The sequence below is a fragment of the Molossus molossus genome, unplaced genomic scaffold, assembly GCF_014108415.1.
Source record: "Molossus molossus isolate mMolMol1 unplaced genomic scaffold, mMolMol1.p scaffold_m16_p_12, whole genome shotgun sequence".
Classification (NCBI taxonomy): Eukaryota; Metazoa; Chordata; class Mammalia; order Chiroptera; family Molossidae; genus Molossus; species Molossus molossus.
Window position 1 is genome coordinate 93,998,071 of NW_023425347.1, and position 23,730 is coordinate 94,021,800.

The window sequence follows — 23,730 nt, forward strand, 5'->3', positions numbered from 1 at the left end:
TGAGTGCCCACCTCAGTCCACCGCAGAGGACAGGACTGGAGGCCAAGGGACTCTGGGAGGGAGCCAGTCTAGGGAACACTCTCTCTAGGTGTTGGGATTATGATGACTATTAATATAATCATTAGACAGACGTCTCCAATGCTGGGAGGAAGACCCAGGTGTCTCTGATCCAGCCCCAGCTTCTGCTCCAGGGTCCCAGAGTTGGGGCCTGACCTCTTCCTACAAGGATACAGGGACCAGCCTGTCTGTTTGCCTAGGACCTTCCTGGGTTTAGCACTGAAAGTCCCTTACCCCGGGAATCCCCTTAGTCCGGGCACACCAGGACAGTGGATCACACTGTCCTATTAAGGAGTCTCCTTGGGAGGTGGAATGTCTCCAAAGTGACCAGAAGACTTGTGCCAAACCATACCACGCGCCCGGCAGGCCAGTGCCTGGGGCTAAGGAGAGGTCAGGGTGGCTGGCGGGCCCAGCTCGAGGCGTGTGGGCCGCTCAATAAAGGGGCATTGTTGGTTCCTGCAGGGAGAGCTAGCCATGCCCAGGCGGGCCTATACCCAGCTGGGAATGGGGGACAAGGGAAGGAGTCTCCTTGGGACAGTGACTGAATTGTTTCTGCCAAGGAATTGATCTGCCTGGAGCTGGCTCAAACTGCCAGAGACCCACATAAACTGCCAGATGGGCAAAATCATGTCCTTCCACATGACCCAGCTCACCTGGCCAGGCCCCTGTCCTCCCCAGGCCCTGGTGGAGCCCCTGCCCCCACCAAAGCTTTGGAACTTTTTAAAAAATATATTTTTTTATTAATTTTTTTTTAGAGAGAGAGAGGAAGGGGGAGAGATAGAAACATTGATATGAGAGAGAAACATCAATCAGCTGCCTCCTTCATGCCCCCTACTGGGGATCGAGCCTACAACCTGGGCATGTGCCCTGACCAGGAATGGAACTGGGACCTCTCCATCCACCGGCAGGGCAGGGGGTAGTTTTTAATTATGCAGATCCATCTGGATCTACTGAGTGATCAGGACACAGGGCACGTGCTGTCATTTCTGGATGAGAGGGGCTTCGCCCTCTGCACCGGGCCGTGATGAGCTCCTTAGGACATTCAGTGCCTGAGCCTTTATGCCTCATTCTTGGGCCCATCCAAGCCTCCGTTCATGAGCTTTACAGTAAGGGGTGTGCCGACTCATTCACCGGCTCTCAGAGTAGTAACAGCAACGGGTCCCAGCTGTGTTACCGATCTTACCCATGGTTACCAAGGCTACCAAAGTCACTGATGCTGCGTCATTCTATCTTTCAGGGACCCTGTGGCACAGGTATTACTATCCTCCACTTAACAGATGAATAAACCGAGGCTGGGGGAGGTTGAGTGAATGCCCTGGGGCTTCACAGCCTACAGAGCCAGAGTGGTATGTGAGCCCGGGTCTCTCTGACTGTGGAAGCCATAACCGTGCGGGTGACCACCTTCAGTGAGAGATGCAAACGTAGGTTCACAGTTGTGTGCACACGAGACACTGAGTTTATTCTTGTGTTATTACTTATTCAAGATTGTCTTATTTTCCATACGAACAGCTGTAAACCTACACTTGTCCCACCCTATAGGAGCAGGGTCTGGTTGAGCACATTGGCCTATGTGAGGAGCTATCCTCAGCCTTGGCTTCGGTGGTTCCTCCTTCATTATGGAAGTTTTGGGGTCTTTTGAAAAATGTTTTTATTGATTTTTAGAGAGAGAGGAAGGGAGAGAAAAATAGAAACATCAATGTGAGAAACTTCGATTTACTGCCTCCGGCACGCCCCCTACTGGGGATTAAGCCTGAAACCTGGGCATGTGCCCTGATCAGGAATCGAATGGAGACTTCTCAGTTCATGGGACGACACTCAATCCACCGAGCCACACCGGCCAGGCCATGTTGCAAGTTTTCATCAACCACTCCGTTTGTGCCAGGACTATTCTGGTTACATGTTCGAACCCTTGGGCAAACTGGTCATTAACCATTACTGTTGTTGTTGACAACGGTACTAAGCTGAGCCTGATTCTGCCCTTCCAGCTCTGCAGGGTATAAAGAAGCTCCTTCTGGAACTGCGTAGGGTCCTACCTCCATGCCTTTGCCAGTGCAAGTATCTCCCCTCCTCACTGCACCCCACCTCTGCTGCCCCCAAGGACGTCTCAAAGACGGCCCTCCTCTGCCTCCCCCCTGCCCTCCCCACCCCAGTAACCCGGGGGGTCTCTCACCCCATAGCTCTGTTATGATGCTTCCACCTCTGCTCTCTCTCATCAGCTGAGCCCTGCTCTTAAACAGAGATGTCGCATCTCTGTCTCCCCCAAAGCCCTTGCCCATGCTCATCACAGAGTAATAGTTCAATACCTGTGCTCTGAATTGGCCTAAAAATTCTCCTGCGGGGAGTGGGTTGGGAGCCATTGGTTCATTGGTTCAGTAGACATTTATTGCACCATGTGCCAGACTGGCTGGACCCATCTCTGCCCCACAAGGGTGACAGCTTCTCGGGGCCAACGAGGAAACACTGAGATCATGTCCATTTATAAAGGCTGTGATGGGGAAGGACGGGGGCTGCAGAGCTCCAGACAGAGCCCCTGGCTTGGTCTCTGAGGCATCTGGGCACAACTCCCAGAAGGGACACAAATGAAGGCCTGCGAGGAGGGAGACGGCTGCTCTCAGCTGAGGACCAGCACTGCGAACCCTGGGAGGTTCCCGAGGGGCGGGAGCGCCGGACAACCTGCTACCCTCCCAGCCGCCAGACGTTCGGCCTGCCACCCACACGTGGGCCTTCACCAAAACAGCTCTCATTGCGTGGAGGGGAATTTTGGTGCAAACGGGCCCATTGGTGTTTTATTTCTCTAACCGGGAGGGGAGCTTGGGGTTCGGAACTGGACATGATTTTGAGTCCCCGCTCAGCCACTTACTGGTTATGTGACCTCGAACAAGCCGTGTCTCCCTTCTGAGACTCAGTCTCCTCTTCCGTGAAACAGGAACAGTAATATCTTTCCTCGGCTTCACTCGCTGCTCAGTCACCCTCTGCCATCACGTCACGTGTGCTTTCCTGGGAGAGTCTGCTCCCTTATGGACGAGGAAGCGGGAGCCAGAGAGGCCGCCCGCTCCAGCGGTAGTGCTGGGACCGGGACCAGGCCACGGCCCCTCTGGCAGCATTTCCGCTCGTGCTTTTGTCTCTTCATCTGAAGGACTCTGCCCTCGCGTGACCCCGCCCCACTGCCCTCTCCCTGGTGGGCAGGCGTCTGACACTGGTCCTCCTCCCTCCAGACCCGTTCTTCGGCCAGCGTTACATCCACATCTTGGGCCGGCAGAAGCTCTACCACGTGGTCAAGTACACGGGCGGCTCTGCGGAGCTGCTGTTCTTCGTGGAAGGCCTACGTTTCCCCGACGACGGCTTCCCAGGCCTGGTCTCCATCCACGTCAGCCTGCTGGAGTATATGACCGAGGTGAGGGCTCCGGGCCTCCACCGTGGGGCTGCCCCTGGGCGCCAGGGGGCTCCTTCCAGAGGGCCATGCCCAGGACCCTCCGCTATGCTCCACTCCCCTCAAAGCACCAAAGGGGAGCCCAGGCTTGGAGACCTACACGCCCCCACCATCTGCATTCAGGGGAGGCTGCGTCTGTCTTAGGCTGATAAGAACGGGCTCTGGAGTCACACTGCCCAGGTTCAAGCCCATGAGACACTGGACAAGTGAACCGTGCCCCTGCGCCTTGGTTTCCAACAAAAGCTCCTACTTCCTGGGTGGTTGTGAGCATCCGAACTTGTAAGAGCTCATTCACAAAGCACCCTCAAGTTCGTGGGAAAAGGGACAGGCACAGCCAACAGCACGGTGGGGAGGGGCTTCCCCTGCTCCCAGGGGTGTCTGGAGCAGCCTGGCCACCAGGGTCTCCCAGACTGGCCCCCCAGCGGGCCCCGCAGACTCAGAGGGCGGGCTGGGCAGGAAAGGCCAGCGCCCCCCAGTCCCGCCCGCGTCCTCCCTGCCCAGGCAGGGGCTAGCTTCCCTTACTTTTCCAAGCCGCTCCTGCAAGGGGCCGGGAATCGTATCTCATTTCCCCTCGGGCTCCAGGCAAGGTTCCCGAGCCTTCCCTCAAAACCACGTACAATCTGGATGTAGCACAACTCCCCCAGAGAATGTTAAAATGCTCACGCACAGCAAAGGGCAAGGTGTCCAGAGTGAAAACAGAAGGCCCAGGGCTGCCTCGGCCACCTCGGGGGCCGACCAGGAGGAGAACTCGGACGGGGTAAGATCAGAAAGTGTGCGCTCGGCTGCCAGGCACTGGGTTCAAATCCAGGCTCTACCACTTACTAACCACGTGACCTTGGGCAGCTACGCAGGAGTTCCGTAGGACTGTGGCTCAGTTTCCGTGGTCTGTGAAACAAGGACTAGAGGGTGTCTACCCCCGGGGGAAGGCAGAAATGAATCGGTGCGTGTAAAAACACCCCAGGGCCTGGCACACAGTATGTGCTCAATAAGTGTACTATGGTTATCAGTGTCGCCCACCTTGGAAGGCAGGAGCGAAAAGTACCCTGACGAGACTTCTCTCCCCTTCTCTCCCACACCCAGGAGATTCCGCTGACACCCATCTTCACGGACACCGTGATATTCCGGATTGCTCCGTGGATCATGACCCCCAACATCCTGCCTCCCGTGTCCGTGTATGTGTGCTGGTAAGCGGTGGCCACGGCGCACAGGGGCAGTGTGGCGGAGGGGTTTCAGGGGCAGACAGACCTGAGTTCAGATCCTGGCTCTGTCACTGACTAGATGTGTGACCTTGAGCTTCTCTGTGTCTTCAGTCCTCTGAATGCTAACATCACAGAGCCAGTGTGAGGATTAAATGAGACGAAGCTGATTCGTCCAAGGTCTCGACACAGAGTCTGTGCTCTACAAATAATAGTTCACCGTTTGTTTTCTCACTCGTGGCCCGTACTGGGGAGTTGGGGACCTCCTATGCAGTGGATATTCATCTCGTTCATTCAGCAGGTTTTTTTAAATTTATTTTCCTTTATTGGTTTTAGAAAGAGGGGAATGGAGATGGAGAGAGAGAGATAGAAACATCGATGAGAGAGAACCTCGATTGGCCGCCTCCTGCATGCCCCCCCACTGGGGATCAGGCCCACAACCTGGGCATGTGCCCTGACCAGGAATCAAACCGGCGACCTCTTGGTGCAGGGGTCGACGCTCAACCACTGAGCCACACCGGCCCGACTTCCAATTTGTAGTCGAGCACCTATCATGTGCTAGACAGCCATAGCAGAGGAGAAGCAGGGGAAAGAAGCACCTGCAGGTGGACGCTGGCCACACCCAGAGGACCCTGAGGTCCTGGCCCATCCCCTGCTTCCAGGCTAAGAAGAGCTCCTCTTTGGAAATCTGGGGAGTCAGAGACAAGGCTTTGGGACAGGTGGGGGTGAGAGTCCACCTCCTCATTGTTTGTTCATGACCTTGGCAAACGCCACTTGTGTGCTTGGCCCTTGAGTCCAGCAGCCTTTGCAAAGGTGGCTGGGAACACAGATGTGGCCTCACCTACCTAGCACAGCCTGGAGGTGCCAGCTGCTGTTGCCACCTCAGTGGGCTGACCCTCGTCCCTCCTCACCCTTTCTCCTGGCCTTCCCCTCTTCCCTAAACGTCTCAGCATGAAGGACAATTACTTGTTCCTGAAGGAGGTGAAGAACCTGGTTGAGAAAACCAACTGCGAACTGAAGGTCTGCTTCCAGTACATAAACCGAGGAGACCGCTGGATCCAGGTGAGGAAGCCCAGGCTGTGAGGGACGTGACCCAGGGCTCCGGCAAGAAGAGCTGCCTTAACACCAATACCCCGGCACCCGCAGCACCACGGGTGGGAATTCTGTTCTCAGCTCATACATGCACGTGTGCTCAGAGACACAAACGTATGAGGCAGCTCACTGCAGCCTAAGCAGCAAAAGCCTGTAAAACAATCCAAACGTCCTTCCACAGGGGACAGAGGAACCATACATATGATAGGAGTAGTATACAACAGCTAGAAAGAAGCCAATCTATGAATACAGAATGTGCTTCAAGTTAAGGTGATACTTGCAGGAAAATGTATACAGAATGTTACCAATTGTGTTTTATAAAATGGGGTTGATATGAATACACACATGCTTGGGACGTGCAGAGACTGCGTGGAAGGATATGTAGGAAAAGAACCACTCGCTGTCGGCCATCACTCACTGTCAGGAAGAGAATTGGGGAGGCTGGCAGGTACTCAGTAGCGGTGCTGATTTTCAGCTAGGCTCACCTGAGGGTTTCCCTTCGTGTCCCCCACAGGATGAAATCGAGTTTGGCTACATTGAAGCCCCCCACAAAGGCTTCCCCGTGGTGCTGGACTCCCCCCGAGATGGAAACCTGAAGGACTTCCCAGTGAAGCAGCTCCTGGTGAGATGCTGAGGACCACCCTGGGGTGGGGGTGGGGCACAATCCTGGGACCCTACAGGACAGAGTGGTCAGGAGACCTTCAGCACCCTTGACAAATTAATCTGTTGCCCAGGGCCTCTGTTTTCTCGCCTATGAAATGGGTCAGTTAGAATAGTGACCTCTGAGGTCCTTTCCTGCTCTGATAACTGATGCATTTCCAAAAAATGGAGAGTTTTCTGTTAAATGAGAAATGAGAACTGTGGAAGACAAAGGCAGGTCAGGGCCCTGACTTCTGCCACTGCCCCACCTCCAACCTGCAGCAAAGTAAGTTTCAAAGAGGAAAATTAGAGTTAAGCAATTGTCAAAAATCATGGTTCCAACTTCAAAACGCATTAAACCTGTGGTTTTCAGTGCATGTTTTTATTTAAAGCAATCTGCCCCCACCCCCCGCCCCGGTTCTAGAGCCATTTCCACTTTCCTTTTATGCCCTCCCCAAGACGTGCGGGCTGCTCAGAGGTGGCCCCTCGCCAGGTTCACTAACCTATGCCCCTCATCATGGGGAGATGGTGAAGCCCTTGGTGTGACCACACAGCTCTGGAATGTCAGGCGGACCTGGCCTTGAGTCCCTGCTCTACCCCTTAGCAGCAGTGTGACGTTGGGCAAGCAATTCAACCTCCTGAAGCCTCAGCTTGCTCATCTGTAAAATGGGGATGGAAACAGTATCCATCTCATAGGACCGTTGTGAAGATCAAAGACATCCATGCTGCACCTGCTGCAATGCTCATCATTAGCTGTTGTTACAGTCATCAGTCCACAGCCCTGAATACTGTCCTCGGTGAGGACTGTCCACTTCCTCTAACACTGTGGGGGATAGCGTCAAACTGGCCCGCTGCAGGCATGAGAACCGAGGCTTCCCAGACCCTGCCCTCACTGTCCCCAGGTCACCACCTGCCTTCAGTGTTCTGCTGGCCTGCTTCCAAAACCCTGGGATGCATTGTTCCTGGAGGCCTGTGCCAAGCCTGGCTCTGTGCCATGTGCCTGCCCGCCTATGTGATGCTGTGAAGCCCCAGCTGCCCCAGCCTCCGGCAAATCAGACCTTGCCATCTGGGGCTCTCGGGCGAGAAAGCGCTAAGCGGCAGCCATCTACCCCACCTGCCACGGCTGTCCCTGGAGCCTCTCAGCTGGGCCAGGATAAGCCACACCCCTTCCCACTCCACATTTTCTAGTTGTTGTTAATCCTCACCCGAGAACATTTTCCCCATTGATTTTCAGCTAGAGTGGAAGGGAGGGAGGGAGAGAGAGAAACATCGATGTGAGAGAGACACATCAGTTGGTTGCCTCCTGCACAACCCCCGACCAGGGCCAGGGAGCGAATCTGCAAGCCAGGTATGTTACCTTGATCAGAAATTGAACGTGAGACCCTTTGGTCCACAGGATGACACTCTAACCACTGAGCCAAACCAGCCAGAGCCCTACTCCGCATTTTTCTTTTTATGAGAATTTTTTTCAAACTAGCTTAGTCTTGGCCCCAGTGAAAGTTCCCAAGGAAGGTCCCCACTTTTTTTTTTTAACAAAAAAATTGTAAAAGGAACCTTAAAATTCAGGAGATCACCAAGGTTATGTCAACTGGGGGCCACTGGGGTTATGCCAACTTAGTACAGAGCTCTGTACTAAGAGAGATTCTGAGGCCCTAGCCTGTTTGGCTCAGAGGTTAGAGCATCAGCCTGCGGACCAAAAGATCACAGGTTCGATTCCAGTCAAAGGCATGTACCTCGGTTGCAGGTTTGATCCCCAGCCCCGGTCAGTATCATGCGGGAGGCAACTAATCAATATGTCTCTCTCACATTGACATTTCTCTCTCTCCCTTCCTCCTTCCCATTCTATCTAAAAATCAATGGAAAAATATCCTCAGGTGATGATTTAAAAAAGAAGAAGGATTCTGAGGCTACACCTGGGCTCAGGGAACAAAAATGGTTGTTTGGGAATAGGTTGGCATGTCACATGTTACATATCTGCCATTCCTGTGTGTATCAGTGAGCTTTCACTAGGTAAGGCCGCAGTAACGAACAACCCCCGAATCTCAATGCCTGACGGTAGCAGAGGTCCATCTGTTGCTTGCACCCATGTTAACTACTGGTTGGTTGTCTGCAGCTCTGCCTCCTTGTTCCTTCCTCTTTCTGGAGCCCAGGCTGCACGAGCAGCCCCAGTCTGGACAACGCCACTCTCCTAGAATGAGAAGGGGAGAAAGAGTGGACAGGCTTGCACAGTGGATCTTACAGCTTCGGCTCTGGACTGGCCCGTGTCACTTCTGCTCACATTTCATTGGCCAAAGCAAGTCATACGACCAAGTCTGACACTGGGCAGGGAAGAACATTCCTTCTCAGGGAGATACCCGGAAGTCACACGGCAGTAGCTCAGGAGGCAAAATCCTCTTTCTAAGAAGGGGGGAGCAAGTCTCTGGGAACAATAATACAATCTACCACCTTGCCTCAGGTCACCTAATCCAATACCCCTTTGACAGAAGGGGAAACGGAGGGTCGGAGAAATGAAGAGATGAGAGGGTCATCCATAGCACAAAATGAGGTCTAATCCAGATGTCACTGCCAAGTCTTCGTGTTTGGGAAATAGAGGCACATGCAGAAACCCAGATGCACGTGCACGCATGCATGCACGCGCACATACACACACACACACACACTTGTGTACTCACATTCATACCCACACTCACACCAACGTGCTCAGAGACTCAGCCTCCCCCTGCCAGGCACTGCTCTTTGGTGGGAATAAAAAGACCATGTGCCCAGAGGCTAAGTGCCCACAGTGCCAGACCAAACATTGTTGGTCAAAGAGTGGCCATCAGACAGTGGCTACATTGGGGCTGAGGGCCCCTGGCTGCAGGACACTAATGATGGGTGTGTGCCCCCTGCCTAGGGCCCAGATTTTGGCTACGTGAGCCGGGAACCCCTCTTTGAGCCTGTCACCAGCCTTGATTCCTTTGGGAACCTGGAGGTCAGTCCCCCAGTGACCGTGAACGGCAAGACATACCCCCTGGGCCGGATCCTCATCGGGAGCAGCTTTCCTCTGTAAGACGCCAGGGTGGGCTGGGGGCAGCGGGGGCGGGGTGGCTCTGTCTCTTTCGCAGTGGCTGGGTTGCTCATACCTGGAGCGAAAGGCTGGGCGAATTAATCCCTCCTGTGACTCTCTGGTAAGACACAGACATTCATGGAAAGAAAACCAAGTCAGCCCATACATCTTAGCATAAATCAGGATCAAATATAAAACTGAATCATAAACTCCCTTCCCAAAATGCAAGGCTATATAATGAGATTATAGACCAGCGAGGGAAGGGATGACGGAGTCCAGAGAAGGAATGCTAAGAGAGCGTGGGTGGGAGCACACCTGCAAATCCCTGAGGGTGCTCATACACAAGTCATGGGACCACGTGGCCCTACCCCAAAGCACGAGTCCCTGGCTCCATGGCCTGTCTACAGCACCCTCATTCCATCCCCAGATGACCCACCAGTCAATGGAAAGGCAGAGTCTTCCTTGGTCAGGGCAGCTGCTGGGGAGATAATGAGTACTATAGGTCCTCACTTAACAAAAGGGCTGCCAGGAACCTGCACATATGGGACCAGCCAGGAATAGGGCACCAAGTGCCTCTGAGCCACATGGGATGTTCTGCCTTCTTAGTGATGGCCACTGGCACTGTCAGTGACCACTTGGCCATGTTTCTGTCCTTTCTCTATGCAATAGCCACTTGTCCATTGAACAGGTATTTTCCAAGTGCCAGGAAGCTCAGCCCCCACCTTCAAGGAACTGGTGATTACAGACATGACACAGGAGAATGTACAATGACATAAAGAATGATAGGGAGCCGGAGGAACCCAAGGAGGGGTCCCTGACCCCCGTGGGGAGTTCAGGGAGGGATTCTAGAGACAGATATTTATTGAGGGCCTTCTCGGTACCACGCATTGTTCTAGGCTCTGGGGATACAGCAGTGAGCAAAACAAAGTCCCAGCTCTCGAGGAGTTTCTGTTGGGGTGGGGGAAGTACAGAGAATAAACATGGAAGCAAGAAAATAAGATACTTTGGGGTGCTAGTAAGTACAATGAAGAAGATCAAATCAGGGTACTTTAGCTTTCGTGGTTTTGAGAAAATAACTTTGGAAATGAGGGCTGGATGATGAAAAAGAGGCAGATCAGAGGGAAATAACATTCCAAATAGAAGGAACAGTGAGGGCAAAGCCTTGAGCTGGTTACGAACTTGGCAGGTATCTGCAGCAAACAGAACCAAGGAGATGAGGAAGGAGAGTCAGTCAGGGGCCAGGTCGGAGAGGAATTTGTCTACTGTAAGGACCTTCAGTTACATTCCATGGGTAGTGAAGAGATTGAAGACCTTGGAGGGTCTAGAAGTCAGGAAGAGTTCCCCGGAGGGGGTGTCACTTGAATTGATTAAAAATGAGTGAGGTAGAAGTTAATGTAGCAAAGAGGCACAAAGGCTAGGGCAGATTTTGGAACCATGCCTGTGCCCCAGCCCCCTCCAGCAGTTCAGGTAGGACAACTGAGCACAGAAGCTGGCCTCCCCACCCCCACTGACATCATCAGGGGCTGAAGACCAGGCTCCAGGACCTTTGCACAGACCCTGGCTGCAGCTAATGCGTCCTTACCCCTTCGGCTCAAACACCTTCCTGCCTGCAGCAGGGTCTCTCAGCCTGCAGCTCAGGCTCCTCCCCATGACCTCTCTGCTGATGCCCCCCTGGATTCAGGCTGGGCTACAGGCCCTCTGGTGAGACAGGCATGGTGGGCAACCTGCTGAAAGCTGCCTCCTCCCCAACCCTGCCCCAGGTCCGGCGGTCGCAGGATGACCAAGGTGGTGCGGGACTTCCTGCAGGCCCAGCAGGTGCAGGCGCCCGTGGAGCTCTACTCGGACTGGCTGACCGTGGGCCACGTGGACGAGTTCATGACCTTCATCCCCATCCCGGACACAAAGGTGAGCTGGCTCCGGAGGCTGCAGTGACTAGGATGGTGGAGAACCCTCGGATATCAGCTCTTGCCAACAGAGGGTGGGATCTAGAGGAAGTGGAAGAAGGAAGTAGGCTGAAGCTGGTTTGTATGTGGTCGCTGCCACAGGTACATTTTTAACCCATTATATCCCAAATATTAGCATTTCAACACACAACCAATATTGAAGTCATTAATGGTAGATTTTGTATTCTTTTTTTATATACGTCTTTAAAATCTGGTGCATGTTTTCCTCTTAACAGCACATCTCAGATCAGACTAGGCACAGTTCAAATGTCCAATAACCACACGTGGCTACTGGCTTGACATAACGCTCTAGAGAGCATGGGTGTGGGCCTGGGGCTCTGGAAAGAGGTTCTTGCATTTTCTGAAGTGAAAGGAACTTCATACTCTGAGATTTTTGCACAAATGATCTGACCTCTTGGCAATTTGAAGAAGCTCTTCCCCTCTGGAGGTGGAGGAATTTCGATAGCAGGAAAGGTGAAAAATATTCCTCTGAAACTAGAAAACCCTGCCAGGCAGCCTTTGCCACTTGGCGGGGGGAGGCTTGAAACATATGGAGACAGGGCAGGGGCTCCCTCATGCTCCGTGGCCACTTCCCCTCCGCTGACACTGTCCCCCTGGTCAATCTCTTGCAGCAATTTCGGTTGCTCATGGCCAGCACCTCGGCCTGCTACAAACTCTTCCGGGAGAAGCAGAAGGAAGGCCATGGGGAGGCCATCATGTTTAAAGGTGAGTGCCCATGCTCTGGCCAGTTTGGCTCAGCAGTTGGAGCACCAGCCCTTGGACCAAAGGGTCACAGGTTCGATTCCTGGTCAAGGGCACGTGCCTGGGCTGCAGGTTTGACCCCCAGCCTGGTCAGGGTAATGCAGGAGGCAACCAATCGAAGTGTCTCTCTCACATCAATATTTCTCTCTCAATCTCTCCCTCCCTTTCACTCCCTCTTAAAAAAAAAAAAAAATCAATGGATAAAAATATCCTCAGGTGCCCAGCTGGTGTGGCTCAGTGGTTGAACGTCAACCCATGCACTAAGAGGTCACTGGTTCGATTCCTGGTCCGGGCACATGCCCAGGTTGTGGGCCAAATCCTCAGTGGGGAGCATGCAGGAGGCGGCCAATCGATGTTCTCTCTCATCGATGTTTCTATCTCTCTCTCCCTCTCCTTTCCTCTCTCTCTAAAAATCAGTAAAGAAAAAAAAAATTTTTAATAAAAAAATAAATGCACCAGACCCAGAGGAGACTTAAATGGTTCAAAACCAATGCACAGTCTGCATCCACGGAGCTTGTTTTAGAGCAGGGGAAAGAGAGCTACACGTGATGAATTTTAGGGACAGGAAGGAAAGTGGGAGCCAACAGGCCTGCTAGACAACCAACCCCATCACTGTCAGTCCCAGAGTGAGGAACTCCCTGCGTCACTGAGACATCCACAGAACTGGGACAGACCCAGATGGGGACGAGGTTTGCTCTTCAATTAATCATAGAAAGAAAGAGGGAGCACGGGTCAGGTGGAGATAGTGAGCCAGGCTGGACAGGCCATGACGGTTTGTTTTTCTCAAATTACCATTTGTCACTTGCAGGTTGGTTTCTCCATCTACCTACTTCCAGAAATCTGCCTCCTAAGGCTGATTGATCCTTACACACATGCCACCCTCCATGTGCACAGGCCGTGTCCCTGGTAGTGACCGCTGGCCGGGCCAGATCAGGCCAGTTTAGTTAAAACCGCTGTCCTTTTTCAATTCTTCACCAACGGGGCTTATTTTTTGTCTTGGATTGGCAGGCATAAGTCTTGACTTTCTGGAGGCTTCTTTCTATATTAAACATGGCTCCAAAGCTACCCATTGGCTCTAGGAGCCACTGTCTTTATACACACAGGCCCAGGTGGTGATGTGGAGACAGCTCGGGCACAGGGTGAGAGCCTCCGTGTGTCTGCCACTCACACGTGCAGGACTGGGAGGTACCATGTACCGGAGACTCTTCCCAGAGCAGGAGGTGCCACCAGCTTTGAGACCTCGGACAAGTCATGTGACTTCTCCGTGCCTTGGTTTCCTCGTCTTTACTTCTAGCAGCTACCTCCTAGAACTGTGCAGAAGATTTCCAAGTTATCCATGTAAAACGTGTGGAAGAGTGCCCGCCACATAGTAGGTGCTCAGTGAGCGTTAGGTGTTACTCATCAGGGCAGAGACCACAGGGGCCGCCTCGGCGGAATGGGAGGAGATGCCGGCACAGACCAGGGCCTGGGCCAAGCATGCGGCGGGTCTGGAAAACAGGAAGGTGATACTTCTGGGCATCCTGCTTCTGCCATCCTCACCCTGGAGGGCTGCTTGCCCTCAGAAGCAGGCTCCAGGTATAAGACTCAGGTGGCTAATTGTGCCACCCGACCCTCTTGCCAGGGAGAGAGCTAGGCAGCCGCACCCCTTCCCTGGCCCAGGCGACACGGCCCGCCCTGGGGGAAGGAGTGCGTGCTGCCTTTCCCGGGCAGAGGAGGCTTGTATGTCCTGGCAGTGCCCTCTTGTGCCCCAGCCTGTTCCCAGCCCCATCTCCTTCTTCCTAGCGGTCAGCCCAGAAGCTGGCATACCTAAGGCTAAACTGTTCCGTCCTCTGACCCCCACAGGCTTGGGCGGGATGAGCAACAAGCGCATCACCATCAACAAGATTCTGTCCAATGAGAGCCTTGTGCAGGAGAACCAGTACTTCCAGGTGAGGGCAGGGGCCCAGCCACTGGGTGGGGCCAGAGGTCCCGGGGCTGTGCCCAATGTCACCTCTCACATCCTCCGGGCTTCAGTAGGGAATGGCCAAGAGTTCACAGCCGCATGACAGAGGGAAGGGCTTCAAGGAGCACTGGGTTCAGCTCCCTGCTTTACTCCTGTGCTAAAGCTGCAGGCTAAAGGGTGACAAAGACAGGACGAGTGTCCGCAGAGGCTAGAGCAGACAGAGGACCTGGGAAGGGAGGCATGCCAGGCAGTGCAAAAGAGCCCAGGGCTCTGCAAGGCTAGAGAGCCCTTAACATTTGGGGAAGATATGCCCCTTTAAAATATGATGAACGAGCCCTGGCCGGTTTGGCTCAGCGGTTAGAGCGTCGGCCTGCGGTCCTGAGAGATCCGGGTTCGGTTCCCGCTAAGGGCGCGTACCTCAGTTGCAGTTTGTCCCCAGCCCTGGTCGGTTGTGCGGGTGGCAGCCACTCGATGTGTTCCTTTCACATCGATGTTTCTCTCTCTCTCTCCCTCCCACTCTACCTGAACAAAAAAAAATGGAAAAATGTCCTCGGGTGAGGATAAAAAATAAATAAATAAATAAAATATGATGAACGAGACAGAACTGCTCTCCAGAAAAATGCACGTATAAATGTATGCCCTGAATTTTGCAAGATGAAGTGGGCCCTGGGTAAGGGAGAAGAGTCATGGGTACTAGTGCCGAATGCTGGCAGGTGTGGGAAATTGCTTTGCATGCTTGACCAGGTCAGGACAACAGCCTGTTCCAGGAACCAGCACACAGTGGGAGGCAGGGGAGGGGTGCTGATTTATGTCAGGACGAACATCAGTTACGATCAGTCTCTACCGGGGTTTGCAGTAAACAATCTTTGTTCTGCTCTGAGTCCAGCTCACAGGTCAAGCAGTGGTCACATCACGGAACAGTCTCTCCTCCACAAGTACCGAGTTTAAAAAACAACAACAACAACAACACAGAGAAAACTCAAACTGATTTCAACAAAAATGCATGATTGGCTCATATAAGTGGAAAGTCTGGCAATGGTGTGGATTTCAGGCACAGGTTGATCAGGGCTCCAGCTCCATTTCTCTGCACTTCTTGGGTCTGCAGGTACCCTCGTGGGTAGGAGCATAGCTACAACAGTTCTCACATTCACCCAGAACACCATCCATAAAGAGAGAGGTCTTATATGCCCCCCCAACAATCAAACAAAACCCTTGCATTTCACTATAATTGTGCTTACTTGAACCAATTATCATACGGATTGCCTTATACCTGATTTCCTATCCATCCCTGAACCAATCACTGGGGCAAGGAGGTAGAGGCTAGTGTCCACTAATTAGCTCTCAGCAGAAAGTGAGGGTGTGGTCAGTCCAATGCAACAATGCAGGGGGAGGGGTGGAGTGGATGCCAGAGAAGCGAAACTCACAAAACCCAAACAAGTTCACGAAACCCAAACAAGTTCACGAAACCCCTCAGTGGCTACTTGAAAGTTGACTTTATTATACCTGCTCTGTGGTCATTTTTTTGGCATCGGGTAGATCTGAAGTCAAATCATGGCCCCCACTTTTGGCAGTAAGACCTAGGGCACCTCACTAAAAACTCCGTGTCTTCCGTCCCCTCGTCTCTAATGGGGAGAATAATAGTGTCTGCCTCAAGGTGCTGAGGCTTGAATAGGTAATGTGTGTAAAGCACTCAAGACACTTGCACATGTTAGCTTTTATTATTATCAGTCAAACACAGTCACCCTTATTCTCACCTCACGGGGCAGAGCAGCCTGAGGAGTCAGTGAGATGCTGAGTAGCAAGCCCTTAGCATTGCATCTGGTCATTTCCTGAGCACCTACTAGCCCTGCGCTGTGATCGTCTCTCGCTCTCTTGGCTACTGCTGCTACTGAGCCCTGGTGAGGGGGCACTGCCGAGGGCAGGGGTGCGGGATGAGCACTGGAAGGCTCCCTGGGGTGCCAGGGCCCTGGGTTCAGGGGAGTTCACAAAGGTGGCAGGGATGTCCTCTCACTTGCCTGCCCCCCCCCCCCCCCGCAGCGCTGCCTGGACTGGAACCGTGACATCCTCAAGAAGGAGCTGGGACTGACGGAGCAGGACATCATCGATCTGCCTGCTCTGTTCAAGATGGACGAGGGCCGCCAGGCCAGAGCCTTCTTCCCAAACATGGTGAGGCGCTCCGGACCCCAAACCCCATCTGGGCCAATCAGGGCAGCCAGATCCAGAAGGCCCCTCTGGGCTGAAGCCATTCAATCAGCACGCCTAGGCCACAGTCCTGGCTGAGCTGCTGTGTGGCCTCGGCCACCCGCCCCAGGCACTTGCCGTGTCTGGGCCTCGTTCCCTCTGGGGGGAGATGCCCGTGCTCACTGCGCTCCTGGGCAGTCCTTAGACAGTAGGAACGGGTGTGCAAGCGTAAAAGGCCTTTAGGGACGGGGATTCTTGTTATAGTCTTCTATGAGCTAGAAAGAGGTTAGAACACACACACAGATGCATGCATAAGTACACACACATACACATGTGTACACATACCTACCCACATGCATGTGCACGCATGTGCTGAAGCGTACACATGTATAGCCATGTGCACAGGCATGGACATGCATATATATACACATGCATAAGGAGCTTCAGCTCTGCCACGTATGAGTTGCTTAGCCCCCTCTGTGCCTCATTTTCCTCGTCTGTAATGTGGGGATAGTTCGGCCGGTGTGGCTCAGTGGTTGAGCGTCGACCCATGCACCAAGAGGTCACCAGTTCGATTCCCGGTCAGGGCACATGCCCAGGCTGTGGGCCCCATCCCCAGTGGGGGGCATGCAGGAGGTGGCTAGTCCATGTTCTCTCTCATCGATGTTTCTATCTCTCCCTCTTATTTCCTCTCTCTCTAAAAGCAATAAAGGAAAAAAAATAAATAAAGTGGGGATAAATCACAACACCTACTTCATAGGATTGTTGGGAGGATCCAATGAGCTTAGAACAGGGCCAGGTGCACAGTAGGTGCTCACTAAACAGGAGCTGTTGGCCCGCCCTCTGTCCCAGGTGAACATGATCGTGCTGGACAAGGACCTGGGCATCCCCAAGCCCTTCGGGCCCCAGATTGAGGAAGAGTGCTGCCTGGAGACGCACGTGCGCGCCCTGCTGGAGCCCCTGGGCCTCTGCTGCACCTTCATCGATGACATTTCTGCTTACCACAAGTTCCTGGGGGAGATCCACTGCGGCACCAACGTCCGCAGGAAGCCCTTCGCCTTCAAGTGGTGGCACATGGTGCCCTGACCCACAGCGGGTGTCGTGTGCCGGCCTCAGCCTACCAACAACCAGCGTGTGGCTGGACCGGCCCTGTGGTTCTTGTGATTGCAAGAAGCCCCTCAGCGATAAGCATCAAGAAATTTTGGGAAGAAAAACAAGTGTATTACCTACAGGACCTGGAAATGACACAGCACACCTGGGGCCGCCCAGAGAGGTCGCGGGGAGGGAGAGCAAGCACACCGGCCTGGGGTTCCGTTTTTATTGGGGTCGAGGGTTGGGGCCTAAGGTTGCTCACTCTCTGTTGGCAAATTTAAAACGTAAGCGTGGGGTTTTAAAGCGTGGAAGAGGAAAGCCAAGCTGCCCAAATGGTCAGTTACCGAAATCAATCAAGACCTTTCAAACAAAGGAGCCTGGGTGCGAGGGGTCGGGGTGTGGCCGGCAGTGAGGTTGCTGGAGGTGGCCATCACTGAAGTGGGTGCCCCAGCAATCAGAGCTTCAGCCAGGCACTGCGTGGCGAAAAAAGGGAGCACTCAACTGTCGGGGTACCCTACAGGGACCTGGCACTTCCCTCCCTCCCTCCCTCCCTGAGTTCTCCCCCAGAGCTTCCTCCGCCTGTCCAGACCCACCGGGAAGCCTTCAGGAACTGGGAGGGATTTGGGGTATCGGTGCCTTGCCCGCCCTCAGAAGGCCATCAGTGTCCACTGAAGCCACCCCCAGGAGCCTCAGCTCTGTCCTTCCTGAAAAACAGCTGGGCGTTTGGCCAGTATCGGTACAGCCCTGACATGAAAAACAGAACAAAACCTCATAGACCCAAATCATTCCCCAAAGAAGCCTTAGTCTCTTGTCCAAAATTGAGGGAAGGTGAAGGGAAGGAGGTTCTGGGCTCACCTGTTCCCCTGGTAGCCATGCCCTGAAGGTCAAGGTAGACCGCGTGGAAAGGGACCTGGGACGCCCACACGACTTGAGCTACCATCATCATTTCAAATTCACTTCCCTTGGGGTTCCAGGTCGCAACCCCAATTATTCATTCCTTACCAGCTTCTTCCAAGCCCCTGTGGCTTTCTCTCTGCAGTGTAGACACATTGGCTAGCCCCCGCCCCCATTCCCTGAGGGTCCAATAATGTCACTTAGAACCTTCCCTGGAAGCAATTTTATCAGAGCAGACTTCATTTTTGAGATGTTCCTTGTGCCTCATCTCTCTCATGGACACAGGCTCTCCCAGATGCTTGGGGATTCCTCCCCTGACCAGCATCCTTGTGGCCTGAGAGCTCAGTGTGTAAAGGCCCTGGGGTCAGCCATACCCACCTTCTCTTGCCTGGTTCTCAATTCTAGGGCCAGTCCCTGACCTCCCTCCTCTCTCGGTGCCTCTACTTCCTATTCCTGTTACCAGCCCTTCCGGCAAGATTTATTTAGACCAAGATTTATTTATCACTCAGACCCTCTTCCCCCAGGATATAATTAAAGACCAGCCCCTCCTTCCCAGACATCAGACCCTGGTCTAGCCTCCAGCCAGACCATCCAGTTCTGGGCCAGCTGCTGGCTTAAAAGATGGATTGATTATCCCACTGAAGACCCTCTTGTTTGGACGTAACCAGATGAATTCCCTGGCTCCCACTGGAAAGACAGCCTCAACTAAAACAAAGTTCCTCTAGGGCCAGCTGATGTCAGGAGAATAAATGAATTGTAATTCCATGTTGAGGGTTAAAATGAACCTACTTGTAACCAGTGAAAAGATTATAAATTTGTATTCGTGGGAGAAAGGGCTTTTCTTCCCGGATTATTTTCTTCAGTCATTCAATAAACGTTGGTTGTGTGCCTACTAAGTGCCGGGCACAGTGCTGGGTCTTGAGGATACAGTGTGTAGTGGCAAACTGGATGTGGCCCCTGCCTCATGGAGCCAGTCACTTGCCATGATGCCACGCTCGCATTTAAAAAGCCAGCATTTACCCTTCCAGTGATGTGCTCTTTAGAAATGCCAGGCTGCTATATTCAGAAGATGCACCGGGCACAGAACTTTCTGCAAGTCACTGTCTTGGTGACTAAGAGGCAAGGGGGTCTTCATTAAACGGAGCTCCTTCCCGTCCAGCTGGGCCAGGACCACCCAACAGATCAGACCGCAGGGCCTTCAGAAGCTGCTCTGCCCCGTGGGGACAGTGGCCCCTGTCTTAGGGGCACAAAATCCCAGATCTCTCCAACCCCAGAGCTGGAGACACCAAGTGCCTATTTGAGGGTGTTTTTCTGGAGACTTAGAGTTTGTCTCGTGTGTGTGTGTTTGGTTAATGTGGGTTTTCAGGCTTGCTTTCATTTTTTCCCTAATCTATCTTAAGGGGAAGTAAGTGCCTTCCATGTGGAGACAATGTGTGTTTATAGATTTTTCCAAAGCTCTCCCCTTCGATAAGTCAGTAATTCCTGACGATTCAGGAACGCTCAGGACTCAGACCCCGATCCCCATCTTGCCTGCCCACCTGTGTGACGGCCCTTGGTGGGGACACCCCCTCTTCCCCAACCCCACGAACTCATTGCTCTTTCAACTCCCACTTCCTATAAATGTAGGCCTAGAATACACTTCTGTGTTGCAAAACTCAACAAAGTTCCTGTTTCAATCCTTATTTTGAAATACTTTCTGTAAGAAGGCAACGGTGTCATTAAGATAGAGATCAAAAGATGTGGGGGAAGAGCCTGGTCAAACAGCAATAAAATAAATGGTCAGAGGGGAAGTCATGTGGCTGTCAGTGTGACATTCATCGCTGCTTCACACACACAGCCTGGAGTGATGCAGACCACACACAGGCCCTCTTCTGTTCCTACAGCCCCTGCTCCTCTGGGCACAGGGTCAGAGCTCTTAGCAAGGGTATCTCAAGGGTTTGGAATCCCCCACACACTCAGTGGATGTGTATTACATGGCCACCACCCAAGATCAAGACCAATACCCAAGGCCGGCTGATGTGGCTCAGTGGTTGAGCGTCGACCCATGCACCAAGAAGTCACCGGTTTGATTCCCAGTCGGGGCACATGCCCAGGTTGTGGGCCCAATCCCCAGTTGGGGGCATGCAGGAGGCTGCCAATCGATGTTCTCTCTCATCCGTGTTTCCATTTTTCCCTTCCTCTCTCTCTAAAAATCAATAAAGAAAAAAAAAGTTTAAAAAAAGACCAATACCCACAACAAAGTCTGACTGTGTTTTCTTGTGGGGTTCCCCAGAAGCAGACCCTGAGATGAGCATTTGAGAACCAGTGATTTATTAAGGAAGTTTGTCTAGGAGAAAGCAGGAAAGGGGTGAAGAGAGCAGGATGGGAAAAGAAAAGAAGCCAAATAAGGTTGTGGTTTCAGGTGCAGCCTCAGCCTGCTCACTGGAGAGCTCTGTGTGGCAGCTCAGAATTCTTACATCTGCAGATGGAGTTTTGTACACCTGCACTAGTCGATCATTGGCTATGAGAACTTTGGCTCTCTGAATGGGCACAGGGGCGCTAGTAACCCACAGGAAATCTTCTAAAGAGGATCACAGCTGTGATTATTAGCAACAAAGTCACAGGAGCTGGGTATGAGCTCCCAGAATCAGAAAAGGATCTGGGCAGGGCACCAACTGTGTCCACTGCTCTGGGTAATACTATGTTCTCATAATATGGGATTGTTACACATAAGTATTTGTGATTTAACCCATGGTATAAAAATCCATACAACATAACCATGGTCTAACAGGGTCTTTATGAAAAATCTCCTGAGTCTCTAAAGTAAAGCCACCTAGTTGCTCATGGAGCCTAGAAGCCACTTCCAAGCTCTTTGGGATGTACCTTGGGGCTTCTGACCCCTTACTTCCATCTTGGGTTTCTGGACTGATGTTTTGGTGCAGCCATTTTAAGGGGCCACTGCAAAACAAAAATCACTAGTTCTCTTACTCTCAGACTTAACTCATGGACCTAGCCCTCTGAGGTCACTGTTCTCTTTTATACCCAACTAATATGACCCAAGCCACAGCAAGGCCAATCTTCAATAGGTTTTCCTGACTCACCTATTTCTGAGACTCCCCAAGGGATGCCAATATGTTAAATCCATCCTGGTGGTATTTTCACATTTGACCACTCACTCACCTCGGGACAGGTAAAAGTCACCTGGAGACTCCTAGAATAGTATTCCCCAGTAGAAATATCATGCAAGCCACATGGGTCATTTTAAATTTCCCAGTAACCACATTGCAAAAAGTAAAAAACTGGTGAAGTTAATTTTAATAATATGTTTTATTTAACCCAATATATTCAGAGTATTGTCATTTCAACATGTAATAAAACTTTTTGAATATTAATGAAATATTTTACATTCCTCTTCAATAGTAAGTCTTTGAAAGCTGATGTACATTTTATACTTATATCACTTCTCTATTCAGACTACTCAGATTTCAAGTGCTCAATAGCCACAAGTGGCTACCAGATTGGACGCCTCTCTGCCAGGCTGAGCCCCAATTATAGAATAGGCACACTTCTTAAATCCCCGGGATCCAGCTAGTCTGACTGCAATGACTAACGAAAGTTTATCATTATAATACCAAAAAGAGAAGTATGAAATAAACACTGTTCCTCTCTGCCCTGGTATACAGAAGTTCCTCTTGCCTGAACCATGGCTGCTGCTATGTTACCAGGTCTGGCTTCCTTCTCAGCAAGGGGAGTGCCTTTGGCCAGGTCAACATAGGAACCCACCGGCTCCATGGAAAGAAAAAACAACTCCCTCACCTCTAGCCTCCTTCCCTTCACTATTCCCTGTGACAAAACTTGATTCTGCATTTTAATGTAAGATGTTGTCTTGAGGTCCCAAGTGAGGGGAGTTGAGTCTTCATTATCCCAGCCCCTTCTTTCCAGATTGGAGCCATACCATGGCATAGCCAAAAGCCTGTGGAAGTGGAGTGCTCCCCCTGCCCAACAAGAGTACAACCAGGGATGAATTCTGTCTCCCCGGTGGTGGGACTTATCCACCAGGATCCTCACCCAAGTGGCATTCAGTCCAGGGGGGCGATGGCAATGTTATTTGTAACTAAATATAGTGAGTGACATCAAATACAGCTTGTGGAATCTCTTCTCCAGATGAATGACCAGAAAAAGGACATGCTCAGGCAGAAAGCTCAGCTCTGCAGCCTTGGCCCAGCCTGGCTGATGGGAGAAGTCACCCCCCTGGCCAGCTGGGTTCCTCTTCAGCCCTGATCTCTGAGGAAGCACAGGCTGGTCTTCTCTAGCTGGCCACGAAGCAAACTGCCCAGTGCAGGTCAAGCCTGCTTTGCCTCCATCCCTCACTCTCTGCAAGCGGAGGCCCACCTTATCACTGTCATGGGCACCCCAAGATGACTCTCTAAGAATAGTCCCTAACCAGCATTCCAGGGCCCTATTCACATGCTACTGCGCAACTGATGTATTGAAGAGACATGTTCACCCCTTAGGAGGAATGTCTTGTTTCCTTCTGACGGCAATTCCTGGCACACTGTCGGTGCTCAGCAAATACGTTTGGATGAAAGAATGAAACGTCTGTTCAGCCAGGCAATAGAAGCAGACATATCAGCCCAACCAGATGTGAGATAATAATAGCCACTATTTTTTAAACACTGACCATATGCCAGGCACCTGCCAGGTTGAACTATATGAAATGCCATTTGGAAGGTCAAAATGGTCCAATAGAGTGGATTTCACATGGTTCAGCATAATATTTTACATTCATCATCTCACCTAATTTTCACAACAAACCTGTGAGGTTGTTATCCCCACTTTACAGATGAGGAAACTGAGGCTCAGAGAGGAAATGACTTGCTGAAGATTACACAGCAGGAAGCACGGGATTCACACCCAGGTGGTCTGGCTCCAGAACCCACCTGCTAAACCGCTGCTCTTGATGACCTCATCTTGGAAATAACTTCCTCACAAAAGTTCAATGTCATCATTCTTTTACTCATAAATGTCACCTTTCACCAGTTATTTTAACATACTAGATGTCCTATTAGAATCTCACAGTAAGAAAACCCCGATACCTGTGAGCAAGATGTCTGGAGATGGAAGGGTTCCTATAAACATTCCTATAGACCCTCAAAGGCAAGTGAGCCCAGAGAGAAATGACCTCTACATAGCCTAGTACACACTCTTGAGCCTTTCGCTTCGAGTGAGATGGCATCTCTAAATCATGAAAACCAAATAATATCCATTCATTCTTTTTTCCATTAGCATTGGCTATAAGCATCTGTTGTAGGCAAAACTAAAGCGATCATATAATTTTTCATCTAAACCACAGGGAAAGGGGCACTACAAATACTTCCACCAGGCTAGCAGGTGAAATCCAGAACCATGCTAGGCAAACCGGGATGTGTGTTCTCCCTGGAATGAGACATGATCTCAGCCCCCGAGAAACTTGCAGC

General features: G+C 51.9%; 1 protein-coding gene across 1 annotated transcript in view; it reads left to right on the top strand.

Annotated features, from left to right (window-relative positions):
* LOC118626480 (protein-arginine deiminase type-2) overlaps nucleotides 1–17,884 on the top strand; it is a 44,207-nt gene extending 26,323 nt beyond the window's left edge. Inside the window, exons 7-16 of the mRNA XM_036256234.1 lie at nucleotides 3,273–3,451; nucleotides 4,568–4,671; nucleotides 5,634–5,745; nucleotides 6,290–6,397; nucleotides 9,308–9,459; nucleotides 11,221–11,365; nucleotides 12,036–12,129; nucleotides 14,008–14,093; nucleotides 16,145–16,273; nucleotides 17,141–17,884. Coding sequence (XP_036112127.1) covers nucleotides 3,273–3,451; nucleotides 4,568–4,671; nucleotides 5,634–5,745; nucleotides 6,290–6,397; nucleotides 9,308–9,459; nucleotides 11,221–11,365; nucleotides 12,036–12,129; nucleotides 14,008–14,093; nucleotides 16,145–16,273; nucleotides 17,141–17,374 — 1,343 coding nt within the window. The 3' untranslated portion in view covers nucleotides 17,375–17,884. The remainder of the gene's footprint in view (nucleotides 1–3,272; nucleotides 3,452–4,567; nucleotides 4,672–5,633; nucleotides 5,746–6,289; nucleotides 6,398–9,307; nucleotides 9,460–11,220; nucleotides 11,366–12,035; nucleotides 12,130–14,007; nucleotides 14,094–16,144; nucleotides 16,274–17,140) is intronic.
* Nucleotides 17,885–23,730: the final 5,846 nt, after the last annotated feature.